Raw genomic sequence first — 14,754 nt, forward strand, 5'->3', positions numbered from 1 at the left:
CCTGGACACACTCAGTAAAATTTAAGTGAAATAATAAAAGCACATGCATGTTCGTGTGGTCTTTGAGGGCAGTGGTCTGGTCTTAGGCATCTTTTTCATTCTAGTCTGAAGACTGAGTATATCTGTGAAATTTACCAAATTAGATTCTGTTCAGTTCTGTCTTAGAGCTGAGGTTATGAAAAAAATCACAGATTTTTTTTTTTTTTTGGCCACACCCACAGCATTTAAGTTCCCCAGCCAGGGATTGAACCCCCGCCACAGTAGTGACTCAAGCCACTGCAGGGACAACACTGGATCCTTAACCTGCTGCACCAGAGGGGAAATCCTACCACAGATCATTTTGACACAATAGCTCTTCTTCCTGGTTTTCTTTTCTGTTTCTTCAGTCATTCTGTTACCTCATTCACTCATTCATTTTAAAAACATTTCATTCTATCAACTCTGAGAATGAGTTATCAGTCATTGTCCAGAAGAAGGAATCAGTTTTCTTTTATCTGCCATTTCAAATACTCATCTCCATCTTTCTCCTCTTTTATGAGCAGGTTGATGACTATATTGGGAAATCATTTCTCTCTTAAGCATACTGCATTCTTTAAATAAGTAATGCTTCCATCATAGCATAGAGAACTGAGCTATTTGTATATTCCTGTTATCATGGTGATATCCTACAACTGGAGTTTATAAATAATAGCACACTGAACCTATAGGATATATTTTTATTGCTTGCTTAATAAGTTTATTTAGTAATTCTAATCTTACAGAAGCAAATAGAACCTATAAACTTACAATCCAGTGTATTGATTGCCTTTCTAGATATAGGCTATTATATGAGTTTCACTAGAGGATGTTTTGATTTCACTTGAAATTGTACCATTGCCTGAGTTTTCAAGCTGTCAAAATTTCTAGGATAATTGGATCTGAGATAGCACTTAGAGGAACTCCAGGGTGTGATTGGTGAGATCACATCCTTAGACTTGAGTCAGATCAAAGCTAAGAAAAGGTGTCTATTGCTAGTCAGAATTTTGTTTCATTTTTCCAAAGGTGTAAAGAAATTTCAAGAGCTCCTTAGCAGTTGTGTTGATAGAACATATTGTCCACCAAATACATAAAATTATAAACAAATGAAGATTTGGATAGAAAATAAATATGTTGACAGACTGACCTAGTGTATGAACCAAGATTAATTCCTTTGATCTGCAACATATTTTCTTAAAGCATTAGTGAATGGCCATATATGAAGAAAAACAGGTGTGACTAGAGGTCAAAGGAATTATGCTTTTTTCTTTGTACATTCTCCTCATGCTGCCATCACCAATTAAAATGCATACTGCTAATTGAAAACTTAGTACTTCATCTAATTCTTGCTTTTCCTAATTATGTGTGAAGGATGCCTAGTACTCTTGATCCTGAGAAAAGAATTCACGTGTATAGATCACAGTGCTTTTGCAGTGTTCTTAGGAAAGTATTAGCTTTTAATGTGATTTAGGGCTCGGTTCCCTGCAGGAGCAGTAAAGACAAAATTTACAACAAAAGTGAAATTCAGAAATAACAATAGACGTTCAAAAGGTAGAACATGGTTCTTAACTATGCACAATTCTGCCTCCTGAGGGTACTTAGAAATATGTGGGGACATTTTTGGTTTTCACAATGACTGAGAGGTGAGGAGAACCACTGACATTTAGTGGATGAGGTCAGAAAAGCAAAACATCCTGCAACCCATGGGATAGTCCCACCTAAGAAGAATTATTCTGACCACATGCCGGGGCGCTCACCTCTCTCGCTGTGCAACACAGGCAGTCACAGATGACATTAAGCAATCCAAAGTCTCAGGGTCATTGTTTGCCATTTCTTGGCATTCTGTTTGCTGATTTTCTTAAAGCTCTCAATGCAAAATGTAACATTTTCTTTATGAGTATGTGAAGATCAAAGGAACAAACTACCTTGTCCAAGTGCAATCGATGATTTAGGGGACCTTGAAGACACTGTCACATATTCCTCAAAAATAATTTAAATATGTAGTAGTTTAGGAAAAGCAAGCACTTGAACACTTGTGCTTAGTTTCGGGTTGGCCTTCTGTAGTAGTCTGTGAGCTTCTGGAGGGCGGAGGCCATGCCTTGCTCTTCCTTTCAACCTCAGAGACTTGAATATTGCCTGACACACAGTATATCCTATCCATTGAAAAAGTTTTTTGTTTTTTTCTATGGCCACATCTGCAACATATGAAAGTTCCCAGGCTGGGGGTTGAATTGGAGCTGCAGCTGAAGCCACAGCAGCAGCAACATCAGCTCTGGCTCTGAGACACATCTGAGACCTACCTCACAGTTTACAACAATGCCATTTCCTTAACCCACTGAGCAAGGCCAGGGATCAAACCCACATCCTCACAGAGACTACAGTGAGTTTTTAACCCCCTGAGTCACAATGGGAACTCCAGTGACGCTGTTATTAACTGTACTATTCTTTTTTTTCCTTCTTTTTAGGGCTGCACCCGCAACACATGGAGGTTCCCTAGGCTAGGTGTCGATTCAGAGCTACAGCTGCCGGCCTTTGCCACAGCCACAGCAACGCAGGATCCGAGCTGTGTCTTCGACCTACACCACAGCTCATGGCAACTCCAGATCCTTAACCCATTGAGCGAGGCCAGGGATTGAACCCCTAACCTCATGGTTCCTAGTTGGATTCGTTTCCACTGTGCCACTATGGGAACTCCAACTTAAAGAGGCTGTAGTTCTTGTAGCCCAGCAACCTGGGTTCACATTCTGGTGGTTTTGCTACTTCGTATCTGTGTGTCTTGCATTGGGTATTTAATTCCCCATCTTGGTAACATTGTCTGTGAAACCCTACATCTTGGGGCTGAGATTAAATGAGTTAATAAATGTAAAGCCATTGGAACAGTGCTGGTATATAGTAAATGTTCATTATCAGTTGTCATTAGCATTATTTTTTATGTAGTGTTAAGACCCCTAAAATATTACTGTACTTCTGAGAACTAAATATCAGTATTTTTGAGATGTCTATGGAAGTATTTTTTCTTTTAGATCTTATTACCTGTCATTCTTTTAGGAAGAAACAGGAATCAAACTGGCTTGGGAAGAGGTTGGTTAAATTTCTTTAATACGTCAATGTATGATTTCATTACATGGCCACATTAAAGTAATTTTCAACTATCTTTTAGGTTTAAAACTCAGAGAAAATGCAAAGTTACCAACATATCAGCTGAAATACTATTTTAAAAACTAAGTAATTTAGGTAAGCTTACGATAGTCTTATTTTCTACATAAGTAAATTGAAATAATTACATACATATTCTTTAAAGTAGGGTGAAGAACTTTAGGCACTAAATAGGAATTGCTTATTGTTCAAAGCAACTGTAACTGGTATTTTGCGAATATCAGAGGTTTCACACGAGGGTATTTTTCAGTGATTAAAGTTAATTCTCTTAATTCCTAGAATGTTCTTTCTCAGCCATTTTTATGGAAATATATGTCACCCTTCCCTGACTTCTCAAAATTGGTTATGCAGCTGAATGAACCAAAAAGCATAAGAAGCCACTGCTATCAATGTGACATACTTCTTAAGGCTTACATTTTGCTACAAGATATAAGGGGAGGGTTGCACGAAGAGAGAGGAATCATAAATTTAAATTAAAATCACATGTATATTTGGTTCTGAATGCAAAATTCATATAAATGTTTAAAGTAAAATATAAAACTTCAAAGAAATTTCAGGGTTATAGAAGCTGGTCACAGGCTAGGAGATTAGGTCCTTCTTATAAAAGGTACTTCAAGGAGAAGAAGTATAGCTCTATGTAGTTAATAATGTTTAACATTTTAATGGAGAGGGCCCTTGGGGTTATTCCAGTTGCGAGGCTGTTTGCACTTCTTTAAAGTAGCCCCTATTGGCAGTTTATTGACATCTCACTGTCAAACCCCAAAGAGAGGTCCGCTCTTACTCCCGTCAATATTTCTCCACATATAACTTTCTAATCATTTTCCTTCTCTTTGTCGCTTCTAATTTGTAGTATCTGAAAGGTTACCGAAGTTATTGGTGGAGTGTAAACAATAATAATAATTTACATTGAGAACTATGTCTAGATACTCATGTTGCAACAGAACAAAGGGTGGGGAAAAAATGTAAATGTAATGTATACATGTAAGGATAACTTGATCCCCTTGCTGTACAGTGGGAAAATAAAATTAAAAAAAATAAAATAATAATTTAAAATCGTGAACCTTAGTTTACACACAAATTTAATATCCATATTCTCAGTAAGCTAGCAAGGTGCTCATTCTTTATCCCTGTTCCTGGAGGGAGAAATAGAGCAGAACTTTTCCATTGAGATGACTTTTCTTTTTTTTTTTTTTGGTTGGTTGTTTTTTAAGACTTTTAGAGCAGTTTAGGTTCATGGAAAAAGTGTGGGGAATGTGTAGAGATTTCTCACGTACCCCTTGCCTCTACACATGTGTAGCCTCCTCCCCCATTAACATGCCCAGACAAAATATTTGTCATAACTTTCGAACTTATATTGACATATCATGATTGTTCCAAGTCCACAATTTATAGTAGGGTTCACTTTTGGTGTAGTAAATTCTGTGAGTTTGTACAAATGTATAGTGACATACAAAGAATCATGAAGAGTATTCTAACTTCCCTAAGCATCCTCTATGCTCTGCTTATTCATCCCTCCACCAAAACCCCAGCAACCATGGATCTTTCTAGTCTCTCCAAAGTTTTGCCTTTTCCAGATGTAATATAGCTGGAATCATACAGTATGTAGTCTTCTTAGGTTGGCTTCTTTTACTCAATCATATGCTTTAAATTTCCTCCAGGTTTTTTCATGGGTCAACATGGCTCATTTCTTTTTAACACTGAATAACATTCCATTGCCTCAATATACCACAGCTTATTTATTACCCATTAACCTACTGAAGGACATACTGGTTGCTTCCGGTTGTGGCAATTATAAAGAAAGCAGTTATAAGCATCTGTGTACAGGATTTTGTGTGAACATAAGTTTTCAGCTCCTCTGGGTAAATACCAAGGAGTGTGATTGCTATACTCTATGTTAAGAATATGTTTACTTTTGTAAACTACTCAAGTGTTTTAAGAAACCACTAAACTGTCTCCTAAAGTGGCTGTAACATTTTGCATTCTCACCAACAACTAAGAGTTCCCCTTGTTCCACATCCTTGTCAGCATTTGGTGTTGTCAGTGCTCTGAATTTTGGCCATTCAAAAAGGTATGTGGTGGGATCTCATCTGGTTTTTTTTGTTTGTTTGTTTGTTTTTGTTTTGTTTTGTTTTGTAATTCACATTTCCCTGCTAACATAGGATGTGCAGCATCTTTTCATATACTGATTTGCCATCTGCGTATCTTTGGTGAGGTATCTGTTAAGGGTTTTTGCTCATTTAAAAAATCTGATTGTTAGTTTTCTTTTTGGTGAGTTTTAAGAGTTCTTTGTGTATTTTAGGTAACAGTCCTTTATCAGATGTGTACTTTCCAAAGACTTATTCCTTTGATAGTTTCTTTCACAGGACAGAAATTTTTAATTTTAATGACTTTCACCTTATCTCCATTATTTCTTTCATGGCTGGCAGCTTTGGTACCATACATAAAAAAGTGACCACCAAATCCAGATTTCTCCTATGTTATTTTCTAGGAGTTTTGTAGCACATTTTGCATTTAGGTTTGTGGTCCATTTTGAGTTAATTTTGTGAAGGGTACAAGGTCTTATGTCTAGATTCTTTTTTTTTTTTTGGCATGTGGCTATCCAGTTGTTCAGCACCATTTGTTGAGAAAACTACATTTGCTCCTTTGTCATATATCAATCGACTATATTGGTGGATTCTATTTCTGTTCCACTGATGTATTTGTCTTTTCTTCTGCCAGTACCACACAGTCTTGGTTAGTGTAACTTTATAGTAGATCATGAAATCAAGTAGGGTTGGTCTTCTGACTTTGTTCTTCTCCTTGACTATCATGTTGGCTATTCTGGGTCTTTTGTCTCCATCTAAACCTTAGAATCAGTTTGACCATATCTAAAAAATAAATTGCTGGGATTTTGATCGGGATTGCGTTCAGTCTGTAGATCAAGTTGAGAGGACTTTTCTTTTTCACTCTTGAGTTTCTCTCTAAATTCCTACAGATTAAGATTTCTTGAAGTTTGACTGTGGATAAGCACAAAATGATTGTGTTGCTTTTATACCACATTCTTCATATAAGCTTTTGATTATTATCTAAAGGGGAACAATGGCACAGTACTCCAAAATAGACAACATAAGTCATTTATACTTACATTATAAATTACATATGGATATATGTGTATGTAAATATTTCTGTAATGGATACCTTCTGAATACTATTCTGTATAGACTATTTTAAAATCTTTTGTTTTTTTATGTTAACAAATTAATATGAGAAGAGAACTACTAAGATAATAGTTTAGTAGTAAGGAAAATATTAGAATACTTCATTTTTATTCTATTAGAATATTTTACTTTGAATATTTTATGTGATAAAAGTTTTATCAGTGTCCTTCATTAACTTTTATGCATTTAGAGAAAAATGTTGTCCTTTTCTTCATCCTTATAATAATACATGTATCTACCTTGTTCAGATATGAAAATTCATTAAGTAAAAATCTTCTTAGAAATATTATAAAATCGACTTTGATTATCTCTGGGATTGTCAGAACTCTCATTTTATTAGTAATTGGAGAGGATTCTCTTGTCCTGTTTTTAATAATAGCCTGGCAGGGTTTGAGGTTTCTTAACCAAATGTTTTTCCATTTCCATAATAATGGATCTTATTTAAGGCTTTTAAAAAAATCACTCTTTAAAAGGTGTGAATAAAATGAAGAGTGACTAAAATAGAATGAGTCCCCAGTTATTATTGGTAATTGCTGAGCATACTGAGATGGGCTTTTGACTACTTTACTTCTTGGGCCTTTTTCCTCAGGATTTTCTGTTAAAATTGCAAATTTGGATTTCTGTATTCTTTATGGTGGTCATTAGCATCCTATTCTAAGTGCTAAAGAATTCTGTAAATTTTGTCAGAAAAATAAAGAATAGCATTTATTCATTTCACAAAGCAAAAGGTTGGTGAAATTGGAGAGTACGTAGACATAAAAGAATCAAACATGGTCTTTAAACTTCTAGAGGACCAGGATTCCAATTTGTTAAAAACATAATCATCAACTACCAGTATTAAAGAACTTAAGAGAAATTGTTAGTAAGACAAATATGCTGGTGTGATGATAATACAGGCAGGAATCAAGGTGTCCAGCTTTTGTATTTTAAAAGGAGCTGAAATGAAAAAAAAAAAAAAAAGATAATTTATTCTGAAGTTCTGAAAGCAAGTATAATACCAGAAAAAAAGCAAGAATGCCTTAAAATCAAGATAAAGGAATGGAATTATTTAAATCAGCTATCCTGATACTTGAAAATTGATTCTATTTTTTTCCCAGTTCTTGCAGTTAGGGCTACATAAATGATTTTCTTTCTATTGTTCAATAAATTCTGTAAAGTTAACTCTGTCCACATCCTACTTTCTATTCTTTACTAGTAATTTTTTCTTAGCTTTCCATTTTCTTGTTCTAACCTAATAGAGGGGACAGATGGAGAAAAAGGAATGACAAAGAAATGATTTCATTTAAGTTAATGGCAAAGAGTTGATCCTTTTAAGAATCCCTTGATTAATATGCCATTCATTATGCTAATTAGATTTAGTCATTAGATAATTAAAATAAGAGCAGTGGTAAAATCACTAAGATAAAAAAAGTTAGAAAATAAACTGGGAAAAATTATTTACCATAATTTAAATGGATAGAGGTTCACTATCCTAATATATAAAGAGCTCTTTCAGATCAATGAGGGTCAGTAAAAGAACATGATGGATAATGGGACAAAGAACATAGCATGAGCAGGCATGTGAAGCAACGTGTAGACCTCTTTTCTCCTTAGACTTTCAGATAGGAAGGAAAGAAAAATATAATTAGTAAGTTACTCAAGTAAATTAAAAGTGACCTTTAACGTGACCATCCACTAAAAATGTTTACAAATGCTCATAGTTAGCATTTGAATTTTACCAACAATAAAAATTAATGCAAAGTTTCAGTACCCTAGTAGCAGAATTGTTCATAGAGACAACAAAAAACGCTTCAGCAAAGAAAAATGTGTTATTATCTAAAGGGCACTGTTAAATTAGCTACTCTTGGGAGTTCCCCTTATGGCTCAGCAGTAACAAATCTGACTAGCATCCACGAGGACACGGGTTTGGCCTCACTCAGTGGGTTAAAGGATCCGACATTGCTGTGAGCTCTGGTGTAGATCACAGACACAGCTCAGATCAAGTGATGCTGTGGCTGTGGTGTAGGCTGGCACTTGCAGCTCCAATTCGACCCCTAGCCTGGGAACTTCCATATGCCATGGGTAAGGTCCAAAAAAGTAAAAAAAAAAAAAAAAAAATACCTTCTCTTACATGGGAATTTTATTCTAATTTAGGAGAACTCTGGAAAATGAATAAGTTATGGTGAATTTAGTCCACATAATCAATAAAGATAAAGCATTTTTTGTTTATGTACTTAATATGTTCTCCATAAAATCCTTCTGACTAAGCCAAATTACAGATACTATAATGCTTCAAAATGAATGTCTTTCAAGAGGACAGTATAAAATCACTTTGAGAATATAGTATGAATTGTTCTAAGCAAGGTCTGCTTCAAATTACATTCACAAAGCTGTGGAGAGGGCTTATCTGGAGGTATTTACATGTTCAGTTACTGTTGCACCACCCATAGCGGTTTGGGTCTCTGTCCAGAGGATTTTCGGTATATCCTTTTAATATCTTAACAATGTGCCCATTTCAAATCAAGTCCATTTCATTATTTAAACATACTAGGAATTTGGTAACTGCTTAAATATTAGTAATTAAGGCAGAGGTCAAGTTCTAATGATGATGGTGATTGATCTAATTGGCTCTGTCAGAATTCTTCTTCCTGTTCCAAGTAATTAGGGAAGCAGAAAGATAGTTGTGGAAGCAAAGTGCTTGGAGGAGCATAAATTTTGTTCAGCAGCCTTTGCAGTGAATGCACCTAGCACTGAAAAATTTCTCTGCAAGTAGCTGAAAGACATCTGTGTATTCTCTGGTATCTATATGTAAAAATTATTTAGGATAGGAATAGTGTGGATAGCTTTACTTCTTGAGTCTTGTTTTATAAATGATAATAACCAGATTAACAAAGCATTTTTACCAGGTTAACAGTTTTGCTAGTTCTCAGAGAATGTAATTTATCCTTAATGGGAACTGTGGAGAATTAGATGAGATATCCTGTGACTTTCCTGATGTGAATTGCTGTAATACTGTGATGCATTGACATCAGCACTTTTTTTCTGTCATGTCTGTGATCATTTTGGATTGCTGTTATTCCACGAGGTTCAGATTCATGTGAGGCGCCATAACTTTTGGGATAAAACTGTTATTAAGAACAACAGGATAAACAATGAGATTCTGCTGTACAGCACAAGGAACTATATCTGATCACTGTGATGCAACACTATGATGCAATATGTATAACTGGGTCACTTTACAGCAGAAATTGACAGGACATTGTAAGTCAACTATAATAAAAATAAATAAATTTTTTTAAATTATATTATCATCCCCAAAAAAGAATGGCTGCATTAAAATCAACATGACTAAAAAGTTTCTTTTTCTCCTTCATTTAAGAAACAATTGACTTTTTTTTTGCCTTATCACAAGGTAAGAGATATAAAAAAAGAATCATGACATTAATTAAAAAAAAAGTTTCTTAAAACATACATGCGAGTGTATCTAAATATATTGACCTATTTTAAGGTATTTGTCATCTACTGACACAAAGAATTGACACTTCAGCAGTGTGGCAATATTCAGGTTTATCTGAGGTATGGTTTAGAGGCTTCTGCTTAGTGGCTCAAATTTATTATTAAAGTCTTTATACCAGCGGGACCATAAGTCCCGACTCCTTTAATGTGGGCTGCACATAGTAATGTCCTCGCAAAGAGTACAGTAAGAAAAAGGGGTACAAAAGAAAGTAACTTTGTAGTGTGGAAGCCTACAGACAACACATTTGCCAGGTAATCAAGGTTAACATCAACAGTGATGGATCATATTGATAGTATGAACCCTTAATGTGATGTGGTTCAGGTGTTAACTTCGCAACATGGCCTTCCTTTCAAAAACCCATAATACTAGTCTAATCATGAGGAAAACATCAAACAAACCCTAATTTTATTAGTAAGCTAGGAAAAAAAAAAAAAACAACAACAACAACTTTACCTGTTGTAACTAAGTGTGGATATGAGTGCAAATTTATTATTAAGTCTCAATTAAGAACGGTGTGGCTAAATATTTCTATTGCCTGAGTTGAAATCAAATTGTTAGTTAACATTGACTACTCTTCTAAAGGTGAATAATGTTAGGGAGAAAATGGCTTAAAAATAAGCTCAAAACTCTTTATAAATACTAGCATTAGGAAACATGACTATCAAAGAATGCTAGATTAATACAGTAGGAATAAAAATTAAGCCCAGATTTCCAAAGAGCTAGTAACTTAGCCTTGAAAGGGAAAGTGCCTGATATTTCAGAACAGAATATTGTTTATCCTAGTGAGGCTAATCTGGTTCATTAGGATAGCTTTTATATCAAATAGGAATCAGGTTTTGTCAAACACACACACATACATATTTTCAAAATAGGGTTACATATATATGTACAAATCAAAGTACTTGTTAATGGCTTTTTGGTGCTATTTTATCTACTAGACGATATAGAAACCCTGTAGTAGGTTAGAAATACATCAGTTTTTTTAGAAGTACAGATTTTCCTAGATATTATTGCTTTTAAAGAACGATTAACTAGAAGATTTTTTTTTTATCCTTTTTTTTTTTTGTCTTTTTAGGGCCACACCCAGGGCCTATGGAGGTTCCCAGGCTACAGGTTAAATCCGAGCTGTAGCTGCCAGCCTGTACCACAGCCACAGCAACGCAGATCCAAGCCTCATCTGCGACCTACACCAAAGCTCATGGCAACGCTGGACCCTTAACCCACTAAGCGAGGTCAGGGATCGAACCTGCATCCTCACAGATGCTGGTCAGCTTCTTTCCGCTGAGCCACCACAGGAACTCTGAAGATTTATTTTCCATATAAAGGCTTGGTGGAAAATATTTGGGCTTAAAACTGTTTATTTTAAATACACAATTTTTTAAAAACTCTGGTTTAAACAGTTCATAGGAGAGTAGATTATGTGCTGGAGGCACAGTTTTATGTGGAACAAAATGATTTTTAATTTCTAGAATGTACTATAAACCAAAGACCTTAAAAAATTCTCTAGTATAGATAATGAAGAGCAATGTGCATTACTGCATTGGGTGTTTCTGGTTTCCTCATAAAATGTAGGCAGGTTTCTAGAAGAGTTGCCTGCATTTGATGTTTTTAAAATACACTGTTGCTGCTCCTTTTTCCCAGGCCCTTTCTGCAATATGTAGCAGAAACTAATCCATTTATTCTTTACATAATATTGCCCTTGAGGGACCATATGAGTTCTTTCGATCTATTAATCAGAGCAAACTAAGTGAGTTTATTTTAACAGGTGGTCAATGGCAGATACGTTCTCAAAATCAAGTGTCTGAAGAACTGAAAGGTATATACTCTGCACATCAAATAAACAGCATCATTCTCTTTCTATCTCCTAGTGCACTGACAGGCAGAATTCCCCGGTCACATCCCCAGGATCCTCTCCCCTTGCGCAGAGAAGAAAGCCACATCCAGACCCCCTCCAGATCCCACATCTAAGCCTGCCACCCGTGCCTCCTCGCCTGGATCTGATTCAGAAAGGCATAGTTCGGTCTCCCTGTGGCAGCCCAACTGGTTCACCAAAGGTAAATTAATTTTATTAGAAACACAGATAATAGTGATGATGATGGGTTGCTCAGGTTTTTAAAATTTCATTACTCACATTTCTTATGCACTTGTTTCTGAACCACTTTGATGGGTCTCTCATTTTGTTTATCATGAGTCTGCTATTCTCTTCCTTGCTTTATTAGTATAAAAGTTACATAATTATTCAGAGGGAGCACATGTCTGCAACAGCCCCCTGATTTTGCTAAAATAAACAGCATAGTAAGTATAGTTATTCTGTAAGATGGATTTAAAAGGTCATTATATGTATTAAAATAAATTGCATGCTCTTATTAAATGATATTTTATACTTATTTTCATAGTGTCTTGACAAGAAAAATATTATGGGAGTATATTTGCATAAGGGCTTAAGATGTGATAAATTATCACCCATGTTTCAAGGTGACTCAGAAGAGGGAATTATATGTACATTTTATACCTGAAGGAATTAATTACAAAGAATTACAGTATTTGCAAAGTAATTATATTACTGTTTAATATTAAAGACATAATTCTATCTGTAAATCTAAGCCCACAGTTTATTTTACTTCTGTGCAGATTTTTTTTTTCAAATCTGATAAGGGAATATTTTGCTTTATTAGCTGTAAGATTTTAAACATTAACCCCATTTGGTAATATGCTTTATAGACTAAAACTAGTTGGAAGCACAGTATTTTAGTAGTATTGGACTTTTCTACATTACGGTTAACTTGATTTTAAGGTCATGTTAAAACAATTAAGGATGTCACTTAGAATTACACAAACACCAAGATTCCTTTTTTCTCTAATATTTTCTAACAACAAAAGCACAAATGTTCATCAGATAAACTATATAAATGAAAATAAGACCTGTCAAAGTCACATAGTTTCAGTTTAGGTGTGTAGCCTTCGTATTTCAACGTGAGAATCAGACTAATTTTTTTTTTTTTTAAGGATCTATAGTATTCAAGTGAGGTCTCTTAATAATGCTGCTCTATTATTTGTGATTTTTTCACTATTCTGGTAATAACTGATAAAGAGCCAGAGCACATTCACCGTCAGCAGTTGTCCTCTATTGCAGTGGTGAACCGGAAAATAATAAAACCAACACTTTCAGTCTTCCCAAGATGTTGCACAAGTTGCTCTTTGCAAAAGTAAAGCAACATTGACAATTTCTGCTGTCTCTCCTAAATCATAGAACATGTGAATAAAATAATGACTGATTATTTTAATGTCACCCAGTCAGAATCACCATCTAATTGTGATATTCTGCTACTCTTTCCTATAGTCTTTATAGTCCTAACATTTGAGTTTTAAGCATTCATTTTCTACAAAGAAATCCTAATGAGATACGTGAGTTTTTATTAATTTTTTATTTTTAAATTTTTATTAGTAAGAGCAGTTGACTTCACACCTACAGTTGCCATTGAAAAGTTGTATAAATTTTTAAGTCTTTGAAAATGAACAACAGAAATACTTACACAATTCTTATAACTATACATAATACAATGGAATAATATATAGTAATCATATATAGCTTATTATATACTAATTACATTGGTTATTTAGATATTAAAAGTAAACAGCTGCTTTCAGATTTTGATGTAATTATTATTAATCCTATAATTAAAATTACTTTTTCAAAATTTACAAATGTATACTGAAGTAACAGTACATGTTATTACATTATCCCTCAGATGTGCAAAATCATATTAAAATTACGTGGTCATCAAGTTAATTTTGCCATATTACTATCATTAGTGTATATCTAATATGTCGAATTCTAACTGAATACCCTTTCTATTATTTAGTATTTCTTAAATTTATCTCTCACCATTTTTTTTTTTTTTACCGAATATTCTCATAAGGTTCTAGTCAGCTCACAGGTGAACAATGTAGATGACATTTTTACTTGGTTGATCCTTAAATTAATCTGTATATATTCCCGATAATATCACTTTCAATAAATTATTTTTTATTATTATTTTTTTACAGTTATTTCCCCAATACAATTTTTTTTCCTACTGTACAGCATGGCGATCCAGTTGCACATACATGTACACATTATATTTCCATACATTATCATGGTACATCTAAGTAACTAGACATAGTTCCCAGTGCTACACAGCAGGATCTCATTGCTAATCCATTCCAAAGGCAATAGTCTGCATCTATTAACCTTGAGTTCCTAATCCATCCCACTCCATCCCCTCCCGCTTGGCAACCACAAGTCTATTCTCCAAGTCCATGCGATTCTTTTCTGTGGAAAGGTTCATTTGTACCTTAATATTAGATGCCAGATATAAGCGATATCATATGGTATTTGTCTTTCTTTTTCTGACTAACTTCACTCAGTATGAGAGTCTCTAGTTCCATCCTTGTTGCTGCAAATGGCATTATTTTGTTCTATTCTATGGCGGAGTAGTATTCCATTGTGTATATATACCACATCTTCCTAATCCTTTCATCTGTCATTGGACATTTGGGTTGTTTCCATGTCTTAGCTATTGTGAATAGAGCTGCAATGAACATGTGGGTGCATGTCTTTTTCAAGGCAAGTTTTGTCCAGATGTATGCCCAAGAGTGGGGTTGCTGGGTCATATGGTAGTTCTATGTATAGATTTCTAAGGTATCTCCGTACTGTTCTCCATAATGGTTGTACCAGCGTGCATTGCCACCAACAGTGTAGGAGGGTTCCCTTTTCTCCACGCCCCCTCCAGCATTTTTTATTTGTGGACTTCTTAATGATGGCCATTCTGACTGGTGTGAGGTGGTATCTCATGGTAGTTTTGATTTGTATTTCTCTCATAATCAGGGATGTTGAGCATTTTTTCATGT

The 14,754-nt window shown here is 34.8% G+C and overlaps 1 protein-coding gene across 23 annotated transcripts in view; it reads left to right on the forward strand.

Moving 5' to 3' along the window:
- Positions 1 to 14,754, forward strand: part of CBLB (Cbl proto-oncogene B) — a 308,592-nt gene that overhangs the window by 239,063 nt on the left and 54,775 nt on the right. For all 23 annotated transcript variants that reach the window (XR_014824886.1, XR_014824885.1, XR_014824884.1 and 20 more), the window contains one exon: positions 11,733 to 11,918. Coding sequence is in view for 20 of the 23 variants with exons in the window: in XM_084991427.1 (XP_084847553.1) it covers positions 11,733 to 11,918 (186 nt within the window). In the remaining 3 variants the exon portion in view is untranslated. The remainder of the gene's footprint in view (positions 1 to 11,732; positions 11,919 to 14,754) is intronic.

This window comes from Sus scrofa, chromosome 13 (assembly GCF_054392235.1).
Source record: "Sus scrofa isolate SSC_HxYL_T2T_F1_AM1 chromosome 13, Sscrofa_HxYL_maternal_Yorkshire_Landrace_v2.0, whole genome shotgun sequence".
Taxonomy (NCBI): domain Eukaryota; kingdom Metazoa; phylum Chordata; class Mammalia; order Artiodactyla; family Suidae; genus Sus; species Sus scrofa.